Below are 13434 nucleotides of genomic sequence, written 5' to 3'. Positions count from 1 at the left end.
AATGTCACAAGCAATGAAGCAGTGCTGCAGATCTGTCTGTTTCCCTCCCGCTCTCCTTCTCCCTCGTCATCTTCCTCTTCCCTCTCAATTTCTGTCTCTATCATACACATACACAGTATTTGGTGTGAGTATGAACAGTTTATCATTAGATACTAACTTACTATGTTCAAAATCAAGCTCATATTCCCCTCCAGCTATTTCCCCACTCCCTATTTTAGACACCATCAGCTACCCAGGTATGCAAACCAGAAAATCATAAAAATGGGGGGGGGGTAGGTGGTGGCGCATCTGGTTGAGTGCACGTTACAATGCATAAGGACCCAGGTTTGATCCCCCAGTCCCCACCTGCAAGGGGAAAGCTTTGCAAATGGTGAAGCAGGGCTGCAGGTGTCTGTCTCCCTCTCTATCATCCCCTTCCCTCTTGATTTCTGGCTGTCTCTATCCAATAAATAAATTCAATTAAATTCAATTATTATGTCTTGTCTATTAGGCTTTCAAAATATCTGTCAAATTCATCCATTTCTTTCTCTTTATCTCCACTACTCTAGTCTAATCCTCCTCCCCCACTTCCACTTTTTTATTTTTGCTACTGGGGATTTGTGACTGAGTGACCCACCACTCCTGGTGGTAGACTCTTTTCTTCTCTTTGTTCTATACAGGGGGTGAAAAACAGAAAAAGGGAGAGACCACAGCACTGCTCCACTGCTTATACTATTCCCCTCTTTGTGATGCTCCCACTGAGTGGCTGGGGCCTTAAACCCTGGTCAGGTCACATTTTACCTTTACACCTCTACTGAGTGAGCTATTCCCATCTTTCTCATCTTTGGCCCAAATTCATGCAACCATGTCCTAACTGGTCACCCTTACTAACCTTGTCCCTCTAGGGTTTCTTTCTTCTCTTTTCTCTCTCTCTCTCTCTCCCCTTTGGGTTGGGCCAAACCTGGGTCATGCAAGTGCACTATCCAAGTGAGCTATCTTGTAGGCCCATTTTCAGTCTCACTACCTGAACAAAATGCCAGTCTGATCACGTAATTCAAATTCCTCTTGTTGGGAGCCAGGCAGTAGCGCAGTGGGTTAAGCACACGTGGCGCAAAGCGCAAGGACCGGCTTAAGGATCCCGGTTCGAGCCCCCGGCTCCCCACCTGCAGGTGAGTCACTTCACAGGTGGTGAAGCAGGTCTGCAGGTGTCTTTCTCTCCCCCTCTCTCTGTCTTCCCCTCCTGTCTCCATTTCTCTCTGTCCTATCCAACAACGATGACATCAATAACAACAGCAATAATAACTACAACAATAAAACAAGGACAACAAAAGGGAATAAATAAATATTAAAAAAATACATATTTTTTTAAATTCCTCTTAAGACCACATCTTCTGATGTGGTAAAGGGGCTTTTTGACTTACTTCAAATTCTCCAGTCTCTCCCTCATTACCTCATTGTGTGTCACTTTCCTTCTTTTTTTTTTTTTTGTAAGGTTCTTTTTTTTTTTACTCACTCTCAAGTACTCAGTTTAAGTTTCACTTTTTCTAAAATGTCTCTTCAGACCTTCCCATTCTCATATTCCCCCAGGTCTTAAAAAAAACTGTGACCCTCCCTCTGTCTTCCCCTCCTCTCTCCATTTCTCTCTGTCCTATCCAACAACAACAACAACCACAACAACGATAAAACAACAAGGGCAACAAAAGGGGAAAAAAATAGCCTCCATGAGCAGTGGCTTCGTGGTGCAAGCACTGAGCCCCAGCAATAACCCTGGAGGTAATAAATAAATAAATAAATAAATAAATATATTTCTCAGGGCCAGGTGGTGGCACACCAGGTTGAGTACACACCTTACAGTGTGCAAGGACCCTTGGTCCCTACCTGCAGGGGGAAAGTTTCACGAGTGGTAAAGCAGTGCTGCAGGTGTCTCTCTGTCTCTCTCCCACACTATCTCCCCCTTCCCTCTCAATTTCTGGCTGTCTCTATACAATAAATAAAGATAAAAATAATAAAAATAAAAATATTTCTTTTAAAAAAAAGTTTAAATAGGGTAGTCGAGTGGTAGCGCAGCGGGTTAAGCACACGTGGCGCAAAGCACAAGGACTGGCTTAAGGATCCTGGTTCGATCCCACCGCCCCATTTTCAGGAGAGTCGCTTCACAAGTGGTGAAGCAGGTCTGCAGGTGTCTATCTTTTCCTCCCCCTGTCTTCCATTTCTCTCTGTCCTATTTAACAACGATGACATCAATAACAACAACTACAACAACAATACAAAACAAGGGCAACAAAAAGGAAAATAAATATTTTTTAAAAGTTTAAATAAAACTCTTTAAAAGAAATAAAGTGGGTTTAAAGCACCAAAGCCCCAGTAACATAACAAAGGGCTCAAAGTATTAATTAATGCTCAAGATCCTAGAAAGTTATGCTTCACTCCATTTTAATTTACAACACATGTAATGGATTTATTTTTTAATTCAATTTTAATTTTCTTGTATTTCATGGTCCTGTTTTTCCTAAAACTTCACTTTTGCAGAATTTTAATACAGGGAGGATAAAAGGTAAGGTTTTCTAAAATAAATAATGCCATCTTGTGGCTTCAACAATATTGACAAGTCAGATTTGTTCAGATTTCTTTATTTTTATTATACTGCCTTATAATAATCTATACGTTCATAGATTTCACAAATGAAAAAAATCCAGAAACTATTACCAGCTTCTGGCTAAGAAGAAAATAATCAGGGGTGAAAGACAGCTAACTAAGAGCACCTGTGCCAAGGGCATCTTCTTGAATGCTGGAGCAGTGCCAGTATCTCTCACCCTTCCCCCTACCCCAGTCTCTGCCTGAAATTAAAAAGGAGGAAAAAAAAGGAGTCTGCCACCTGGAATAGTATGGGCACAAATAGCTATGGGCAGAAAAAAGAAGAAAAAAATTACCTTATATAAAATATAGTATACAAGCTTCTTTTTAAAAATTTTAAATTATCTTTATTTATTTATTGGATAGAGACAGCCAGAAATTGAGAGGGAAGGGGGTGACAGAGAAAGTGAGAGACAGAGAGACACCTGTAGCCCTGCTTCACCACTTGCAAAGCTTTCCCCCTGCAGGTGGGGACCAGGAGCTTGAACTCGGGTCTTTACGCATTGTAACTAACATGTGTGCTCAACCAGGTGTGCAACCACCCGGACCCCATATATAAGCTTCTAGTATTTCATTCTAAATAGTTGTGTCATATATTATGAATTATTTTTTTTAAGTTTTATGCCTATACTATTAATTAACTAGACATAAAAATCTGGTTCAAGAAAGGCAGACACGTGCTTCCAAAATCAAAACTAACAGATCTGGGAGATACTGCCAATAATATTTATTTATGAAATTTAAACACTTAAAATTTAACTTTTTTAAAATATTTATTTATTCCCTTTTGTGGCCCTTGTTGTTTTATTGCTGTAGTTATTATTGTAGTTATTGATGTCATCATTGTTGGATAAAATAGAGATGAAGAGAGAAGGGGAAGACAGAGAGGGGGAGAGAAAGATAAGACACCTGCAGACCTGCTTCACTCCCCTGCAGGTGGAGAGCTGGAGCTCGAACCGGGATCCTTACGCCGGTACTTGTGCTTTGTGCCACCTGTGCTTAACCTGAACGCTGTGCTACTGCTCGACTCCCAAAATTTAACTCTTAAAAAAATATTCATTTATGTGAAAAAAATATTCATTTATGTGTGAGAGAGTGGGGAAGAGCAAGATAAAGAACCCGAGTTCTTTCTCAGAACTCTGGCACATTTAATGCTGGGAATCAAACAAATAAAGTACCTTTACAGAATTCTATACCAGTAGAATATAAATAATATAAATTAGTGATAGGCAACAGTGTACATTAAAAAAAAAAAAGGCAGCCCAGTGGATAAAGCCTTGGACTCTAATGCATGATATCCTGAGATTGATCCCAACATCCCATACGCCAGTGATACTGTAGTGCCCTCTCCCCAGACCACCTCTCATTAATAAATAAAACTTTTAAAAATTGTTTTAAATTCTTTAAAAAAAAAAAAAAAAAAAGGTTGTGGGAACAGGTGGTATTGTACCTGGTAGAGTGCAATGTTACAATGCACAAAGACCAGGGTTCAAGACCCATCCCCCACCTGGGGAAGCTTCAAAAGCGGTGAGGTAGTACTACCGGGGTTTCTCTCCTCATCTCTGCTCCCTACTCAATTTCCCTGTCTCTATCCAAAATAAATAAATAAATAATATATATATGTGTATATATATATATTTTTAAAGGTTGTGAAGAGAAGGGAAATTTTCTGGTTGTCTTTCAGAATGACTATTTCTCAAAAGGATAAAATTTATGTAATTTTATATTTTCATTGGCATAAGCTAGTCATAATTATTTCTGAAACACACACACACACACACACACACACACACACTTTATTGAGATTTCTAATTTGAAATTTGACTGAAAGTTAATCTGTCCTTATTCTAGACATTTGTGGCTGTCACACCAATGTGCATGAGAGAAATAAACACTACCTGATGATAAGGGAAGTAAAGAAACTGTCAACTCACTGCACTGAAGTAAACATGTTATGACAAGTTTCCAGGAGCACTGCTTTTTTGAATGCTAACTTTAAGCCTTAGGGGTAGAGAGTAAGTACAATAAACATAAAAACCAAAGAATCCCTAGAGGTTAGTCTTTTATTACAGCATCTAATTATTATTCTTTACCCAATTAAAACTGCATCTTTTTAGCCATACTTGATTTTGCTTTCAAACAAGGATAACTAACTAATATGTAAGTTAATTATAAAATAATCACTAGTGCAATTTTCAGAACTATAGTAAGAAATGTCAGAAGCAAATCACATTAAATAGTGCTGCTAATGTACTGAAAGTAGTCACAAACCAAAACAATATAGAAACTTAGTAATTCAAGATTTAAAAAATACTAATTTAAAAATAGGCACTGGTACATGAAGACTGTTTGGGCAGGGGGAGACTGTTCAACATGTAAGAGGACAGGACTTGCACACATGAGGGATCAGAGATGCCAAGTTCAATCCCTGGCACCACCATAAGCCAGAGCTGAGCAGTGCTCTGATAGCTCTCCTTTTCTCTCAGAAAAATAAGAGACCTTTAAAAAAATAAATAGGCAAAAGACCTGAATTTATCACTTCCAAGGAAGATATACAAATAACCTCATAAAAACGTTCACCATCATGAGTCACGGGAGAGAGACACTAATCACAACTATAAGCTATATGGTCCAGGAAGTGGTACAGTGGATATGATGGACTCACTCACACACAGGAGGTCTTGGGTCTGACGTCTGGCATTCCATATGCCAGAAAGATGCTTTGATACTCCCTCTTTCTCCTCTCTCTCATTAAGGAAAACAACCGAAACATCCATTAACTGATAACTGGATATATAAAATATGGCACATCCATACAATAAATATCATTTGACAATAAAATGAAGTGTGGTTACATGCTACAAAGTGAATGAACCTTGAGAACACCACACTAAGTAAAAGAAGTCAGTCACAAAAGTCAATATATGATACAATTTATATAAAAATTCCAGAATAGGTATCTATGGAGACAAAATGTAGTAGCTGCCTAAAATTTGAGAGGTTGGGGAAGATAAGGGGTGACTGGTTTAGGATTTATTTTAGGGGTGATGGAATATTCTAAAATTAAGTATGATTATTATCCATCTCAGAAAATATATTAAAAACAATAAATCGAACAATAAAAAATAACCAATACTTAAAGAAAATTCTACATTATAACTCTAAAATGAAAAAATATATATTTTTTAAATTTTTTTATATTTATTTTCCCTTTTGTTGCCCTTGTTTTTTTTTTTTTTATTATTGTTGTTGTTACTGATGTCATCGTTGTTGAGTAGGACAGAGAGAAATGGAGAGAAGAGGAGAAGACAGAGAGGGGGAGAGAAAGATAAGACACCTGCAGAACTGCTTCACTGTCTGCAGGTGGGAAGCCAGGGGCTCGAACCTGGATCTTTACTCTGGTCCTTGCGCTTTGTGCCATGTGTGCTTAACCCGTTGCGCTACCGCCTGACTCCTTAAAATATATATTTTTTTATGATCAGAGAAAACAATATAAGTAGTTCCTTAGTCAGCAGCATGCATGGGAACATTTACTCAAATTTACAGATTCAACAAGTGTTTTAGACATTATATTTGTGGAATCAATGCTATGAAGAAAAAAGAAAAGACCACTTTATATCTGAAACTTGCAATTATTTTTTAAAGCACTTTTTTTTTTTTTACTTTTTTAATTGATATCTCTCTGAGAGAGACAGAGACCAAAGCACTGCTCTGGTTTATGGTGGTGCTGGGGATTGAACCTGGGACGCACTGCCTCAGGCATGAAAGTCTTTTGAATAACCATTATGCTGTCTCCCCAGGCCTCTAAACTTACAATTCTTGTGGAGTCAGGCTTAAATACTTTAATTTATGAGGCTTACTAGATGGATGGAATCACAAAAAGTCCTTCCTCCTTTCAAAAGACATAAGAAAAGCAGTGTATAAATAGAGTGGGAAAGATGACACTAGTGTTTATCCAGTAATTTTAAATGGATATGATCCCAACAGTAACAGAGCCCTGAATGCTGCAATGACTGCTTTCTTTATATGTCTACCCACTCTAAAGCTTACATTAAACATAAGGAAACTTTAGGCTAATTTATTTTAATTTGTAGTGATGACCTGTGCCAGAGTCCAAGCAAAAAAACAGCTTTAAATGTTATGCCAGTTTTTTTGTTTGTTTTTTGCCATTAGGCTTATCACTAGGTCTCAGTGCCTGTAGGACTCTGTTCTAAGTGACTTTTTTTTTTCTTTTAATAAGAGTGAGAGAAGCAGAGAGAAGGTGAGATACCTGCAGCATTGCTCTACCATAGAAATTTCCCCCAGCCCCATCTTTTTCATTTTATTGTTTAAGAAGTCACATAAGAGCTTGGGGAGTTGGAGTATTAGACTCTCAAGCATGATATCCCTTGTTTGACAGGAGAGAGTGGTACTTCTCCCCTCCCCCATAAATAAATAAATAAATGTTTTGTTTTGTTTTTTTAAGAAGAAAGGCATCTAAAAAATAAATACAGAAAAAGTAAGATGTAGCTCTGACTGCTATTTTCATAAACTTGGGTTAAATCCAAATCAGTAAATCTGGTTGCATTTCCCTTAAATTTCTCCCTCTATCTGCTTGAGAATTTGACCAGACAGAAACCAGGAATGTTGGCCTCTCGCATCAGTTTTTTTTTAACTTTTATTTTTTTATTATCTTTATTTATTGGATAGAGACAGTCAGAAATTGAGAGGGAAGGGAGGGATAGAGAGAGTGAGAGACAAGAGAGATACCTGCAGCACTGCTTTACCACTTGTGAAGCTTTATGGGGACTGGGGGCTCAAACCTGGGTCCTTGCACATTGTAACATGTGCGCTCAACCAGATGTGCCAACACCCGGCCCCTAGCACCAGTTTTATAAGTGATTTCTTCTGGAAATGCAACAAGCTGAAGAAGCTCTTGATGTCAAGTTAATACTTTTAGATTTGGTAAAAACTTAGAATGTATCCTGTTAACAGGGGGTCAACAGACACAAAATTCAAGTGAGAAGAGAGAGTAAGAGGCTAGATACGCATAGTCTTGACAGCAGTCATTACCATTTTACAGCTACTCATAACACTGTTTTCATTTTCTTTTCCAAATCTCTTACACAAATCAAAGTCTGATGCCAGGCTGAAAAATCCTTCAGACCACATGCAGGAGTGTGTAGCTTCACAAGTGGTGAAGCAAGTCTGCAGGTGTCTCTCTCCCTATCTTCGCCTCCTCTCTCAATTCCCTGCTGTCCTATCCAATAAAAAAGAAAAAAGAAAGGAAGAAAGAAGAGGAAAAAAATGGCCACCGGGAGCAGTGAATTCATAGTCCAGGCACCGAGCCCCAGCAATAACCCTGGAGGCAAAAAAAAAAAAGAAAAATCCTTAAGCTGTTGCAATGTTAAACAGAAAGTAAGGCTAAACAAGTTAGCTTTTAAATTAAAGAACAAAACAATTTACTGAACAATGTATTTCTTTTAAGCTATTCATCTACGCCCCTGTCCTTTATTTCCACTTTGACCTGAATGCCATCAATTCACCCAAACTTCTCACCAGCATGGACAACCAAACTAAAATTTTGTTGTTGGTATTCATACTGTTTACTGGTACTGAAAAGTCTCTCTTTCAGTAAGTTTTTCGAAACTTTAGAGGTGCTGTGTAAGTTGCTTCTGTTAAAGTGTTAAAAAAAAAATTTAAGAAAAAGAGCGATTACACATTTGCAATCATTCTATATCATTTATTTTATGGTGTTTATTAGTTATTTATTAATGATTAACAGGATTGTAAGATAACAGTTCCCACCACCAGAGTTTCGTGTCCCATCCCCTTCATTTAAAGCTTCCCTATTCTTTTTTTTTTTTTAGTATTTATTTATTTTCCCTGTTGTTGCCCTTGTTATTCATTATTGTTGTTGTTATTGATGTCGTCTTTGTTGGATAGAACAGAGAGAAATGGAGAGAGGAAGGGAAGACATAGCGGGGGAGAGAAAGACACCTGCAGACCTACTTCACCGCCTGTGAAGTGACTCCCCTGCAGGTGGAGAGCCGGGGACTCGAACCGGGATCCTTGCCGCCACCTGCGCTTAACCCAATGCTCTACCGCCCGACTCCCGAAAGCTTCCCTATTCTTTACCCCTCTGGAAGTATAAACCAAAATTCTCTAAAGGTGCCGAAGGTGGAAGGTCTGACTTCTGTAAAGATCATCTACTTTAGTGGTCTCACACTTCCTTTCTCCGGGAAAGATGCTAATGATTTGTAAATCATTTCACAACTCTGCTACTTATTAGGCCATGTTCTTACTACCTTTTCGGTCAACAATGAGTTTGAATGGCTGGAGTCTGGGGTCTAACTGCTCCCACAATGCGTGGCCACTAACTTCTATTTGCCAAAAGCTGCGCTCTAACAAAGTCATATAACATTTGTTCTCCATTCAGTTACCCACAATTCTAGAAGAAGAAGAAATATTGCTTAATCTCCCAGCCTCTTGTACCACTTTCCCTCAGTAATCGCGTGGTGACACTACTTTCCACACATTCATCAACTTCAACCGACCACACCTGTGCAAAATAAATAAGTAAAAATTTAAAAAAAAAATGCACTTAAGGTGGAAAAGAGCGAGACGTGAGGGTGTGTGTGTGTGTGTGTGTGTGTGTGTGTGTGTGTGTGTGTGTGTGTGTGTGTCTGTGTCTGTGTCCATTTTACAGCCTTGATGCCTGCAGCAGTCCCAGAAACAAAGTGAGGGCTCGGGTACGGACTTGTTGGACGGAGCTGCACTCCAGGAAAGAAGCGGGAAGGTAAAGCAAAGCGATCACGCCTCAAAAAACCAGGAAGCATTTCCCCGACTCCTCTTGCAAGACATTTAAAAGGCCCTGGGTGTTGGGGGTCTTGATGAGAATGTGGGGTGCGGGGTGGGTTATAACAGAAGGGCTGTTGATTCTCCTGGGCAGGACGGGAAGGTAAAGGCGGCTGGTGCACAGCGCAGCTCCGGGCTATCTGAGCATAAAGAGCGGACGACAGGGGCCGGGTCCCCGGCCTCCCCGGGCTGCTATCACCCACTGAGCGCGGCCGGAGACTCGGCGCGCCCGCTCGTTAGCCCAAGTCAGGGCCGGGCTGCTCCGGACGAGTCCTCCCCGCTCAGAGGCGCGGTCCGCAAGTGCCGGACATCCCCGCCCGGGTCCCGGCACTCACCCCCGCGGTCTCCTCAGCCGAACATTCCAGCAAACTCCGGTCGATGGCCTGCACCTCGGGCTCCAGCTCTGACGCCATCTTCCCTCCCCGTCCTCCCCAGCGCTGACGCCGCTACCGCCGCCCCGAGGACCGCGACCTCTCCACAGCCCGGGCGGTCGCGACCGCCACCTCTGCCCCAGGCCGCCCGTCAGGGGCCTTCCGGGAGGCCGCGGGTGAAGGGGACCGAGAGGAGGGGGAAGTGCACGGGGAACAGTAGGGACGACAACTTCTGCGCTCCCTCCCGAGCTGAGCAAGCAAGACTCAAGTCACTGCTTCGTCCCTGCCCCGAGAAGGACACAGAGGACCCCGGGCCTGGCACTCGAGCTCGCAGCTACCGTGTCCAGCACCGGGAAAGGGGCAATAACACCCAAGAGAGGAAGCGGAGTACTCTGGGAACTGTAGTCACCCTAAACCTGGAAGGCGGTGGAACCCCTTATAAGGCGCTCTCAAATGCAAGGGCATTGTGGGAATTGTGGTCCATCTCCAAAGCCGGCGAAAGGGCAAAAGGCACTAGGCGGGCGGGGCTTCGGTGCACCACTAGAATCATGGGAAGAGAACCTGATTTCAAGCGCCCACCTAGGACAGAGAGAAGTGCAAGGTACACTGAGGAGTGTAGTCCTTCCTTCCTTCCTCCCTTCCTCCCTTCCTCCCTTCCTCCCTTCCTCCCTTCCTCCCTTCCTCCCTTCCTCCCTTCCTCCCTTCCTCCCTTCCTCCCTTCCTCCCTTCCTCCTTTCCTCCCTTCCTCCCTTCCTCCCTCTCTTCCTTCTTTCTTTTCTCTCTCTCTCTTTATTTATTCCTTTTTTTTTTTTTGAGGGAGTGTAGTTTTATCTCCCCAAACTTGTCTGTTCATTTTAGTATCCTCATATTTTAGAGTAATGCCTGGTACGCTGTAGATTCTCAGCTAGTTTTCAAAACCTGGCATATGGTAGGTATGGCATGCCAGCTAGCTGTAGCTTCTTTCCACGAAATTGGAAAGACAGGAGGTATAAAGAACGAATGTGTGGGGGCCGGGCGGTGAAGCACCCGGTTAAGCGCACAGATTACCTAGCGCAAGCACCCAGGCTCGAGCCCCCACTTATCATCACCTTCAGAGCCCTGAAGCAGGTCTGCAAGTGTCTTTCTTTCTCCCTATCTCCCTCCCTTTTAGTTTCTTCTCAATTTCTCTCTGTCCTATCTAATAAAAATTAGAAAGAAAAAAAAGGGGGAGGAATGGCCTTTGGGAGCGAGCGGTGGATGTGTAGTGCCAGCACAAAGCCCCAGCAATAATCCCAGTGGCAATAAAAAAGAAAAAGAAGAAAAAGAATTTATTGGAAAGCTGTACTAGGAGGAGAAAACAAGAGGCAACAGATCCGTGGCTCCCATGCTTAAGGAAGAGCTTTGGGCCCAAGCTTCAGGTGGATTTAAATATGGTTTTGAAAATAGTTGAATTCCTTTGCAACTTCTTCCCCAACTACCATATTAACAGAAGCATGCTATTTATTTGGGGCTGAAAAATGCCTTTTTTTTTTCAGGCTCCATACCCACCTTTTTTTTTTTTTTTAATTGGATAGGATGGAGAGAAATTGAGAGGATAAAAAGGAAGGGAGAGAGACACCTACAGCACTACACTACTCATGAAGCTCTTGCTTTGTAGATGGGGGTATACTCATGAAGCTCTTGCTTTGTAGATGGGGGTATTAGGCTTGAACCACGGTTCTTGAGTAGCTTGGGTAACATATGTGCTCAATCATGTACGCTATCAAATCCCACCCCCTTAGATTTATTTATTTATGTTAGAGAACTGAGCATCACTCTGGCACATATGATGCCAGGGATTGGACCCAGTACCTCATGCTCTTAGGTCCAGTTCTAGTCATTGCCACCTCCCTGACCATTAAAGGTGGCAAGTGTAATACTGTTTCCTTTGTAGTTGGAGAAAAAACTGTATTGAAGATGAATCTTCATTAATTTACTGCCACTTGAGTTTTCTATGTGGGGAGCTGCTTCCCACTGTTGCTGGCACCTTCACTGTTAGAGTGAAAGACAGAAGGTGAAATTCCATATATCATTAAGTTAACCTCTTTTATGTAATATTATGACCCTCCTATGTCCTTCATCTGCCTAGGTACACAACTACTTGCTGGCAGAGTGAATAAATTGCATTATACTCCTATGGTTCTATGACTCTTTCATTCATCATTCCCTTCTCTAAACTCCTAAGCAAAGCAGGAACTGAAAGGTGGTGCACTTACTTCATTAAGTGTACTACTACCATGCACAAGTACCTGGTCCCAGTCTTGGTCCCCACCTGCAGGAGGAAAGTTTCACAACTGGTCAATCAGTGCTACAGGTGTCTCTCTGTCTTTATCTCTTTTCCATCTCAAATTCTCTATCCTACCAAATAAGTAAATAAATAAATGTTTAATTAAAAAATAAATGGGTAGTGGTCTGGGAGGTGGCATAATGGATAAAGCATTGGACTCTCAAGCATGAGGTCCCACATTCAATCCCCAGCAGTACATATACCAGAGTGATGCCTGGTTCTCTCTCCTATCTTTCTCACTATTAAATAAAATCTTTAAAAATAAATAAGTAAACAAACAAAAAAGCAAACATTACCCAGGCTTTATGATTAATGCTACTACAAAGAATATCCCAACAAATTTATTTGTGACCATTTACCAGATTTTGTACAAATCTTGCTGAAAAGGAAAGGGAGTCTACTGAATCAGTTTAAAGGCTTATTCTCTGAATAAATCTTATACAGATAGTATATAGAAATATTTCATCATTATTAAGTTAGAAACAACCAAAACAATATTTGGTAGAGGTTCACAGATTCTTGGCAACAATGGGTGATTGAGGTATTTTTAGGACAAATCTTCAATTCCTTTAAAGTTTGTCGTAAGTGGGAGGGGTGGTGGCGCTGCTGGGAGATAGTGCACTGCATAGAGTGCAGACCCAACTGGGGTTCCCACCTGCCTCATGGAAGTATCATGCATGCAAAGGGGAATCTTCTAGAACAATGCTATAGCCTATCTTTTTGGCTTTCACATTCTGTCTAGAAAAATAAAAGAGGGCTATAGAATTATGCAGATGTGAAACTCTGGGATGGAAAGGTGGTGGATAGGAAGAAGAAAAGAACAGCTTGTCATGGGTCTGGGTAGTGGCACATTAGGTAGAGTGCACATATTACAGTGCACAAGGACACAGGTTCAAGTCCCTGGTTCTTACTTGTAGGGAGGTGGCTTCATGAGTGGTAGAAAAATGCTGCAGATGTTTCTCTTTCTGTCTCCCTATCTCCCCCTTCCCTATTGATTTCTCTCTTTCTCTATCTAGTAAATAAATAAATGAGGTTTATCATAAAGGGTTCAGTCTGTTGAAACACAGTTTTCTTGCCTGAAGCCCTGAAGGCCTCTGGTTCAATCCCCAACACTGCCAGAGGGGCAGTGCTCTAATCTCTGTCTTCTCTTGATTAATAAATACCTCTTTAAAAAATATTATGTAGGGCGGGGGGTTGGGGGGTGGGGTGGGGTTGATAGCATAATGGTTATGCAAAGAGACTCTCTCATGCCTGAGGCTCCAAAATCCCAGGTTTAATCCCCCCGCACTACCATAAGCCAGAGCTGAG

The 13434-nt window shown here is 41.4% G+C and overlaps 1 protein-coding gene across 4 annotated transcripts in view; it reads right to left on the bottom strand.

Annotated features, from left to right (window-relative positions):
* UBR2 (ubiquitin protein ligase E3 component n-recognin 2) overlaps window positions 1–10172 on the bottom strand; it is a 119631-nt gene extending 109459 nt beyond the window's left edge. For 3 of the 4 annotated variants that reach the window (XM_007537370.3, XM_007537371.3, XM_060189828.1), the window contains exon 1: window positions 9786–10171. In XM_007537370.3, the coding sequence (XP_007537432.1) occupies window positions 9786–9863 (78 nt within the window). In that variant the 5' untranslated portion in view covers window positions 9864–10171. Of the gene's footprint in view, window positions 1–9785 lie in introns of all 4 variants that reach the window. The other variant, XM_060189829.1, reaches the window with a different exon arrangement.
* Window positions 10173–13434: the final 3262 nt, after the last annotated feature.

Source organism: Erinaceus europaeus, chromosome 4 (genome assembly GCF_950295315.1).
Source record: "Erinaceus europaeus chromosome 4, mEriEur2.1, whole genome shotgun sequence".
Classification (NCBI taxonomy): Eukaryota; Metazoa; Chordata; class Mammalia; order Eulipotyphla; family Erinaceidae; genus Erinaceus; species Erinaceus europaeus.
The sequence above is the reverse complement of the archived record's forward strand: the minus strand, read 5'-3'. Positions and strand labels throughout refer to the sequence as shown.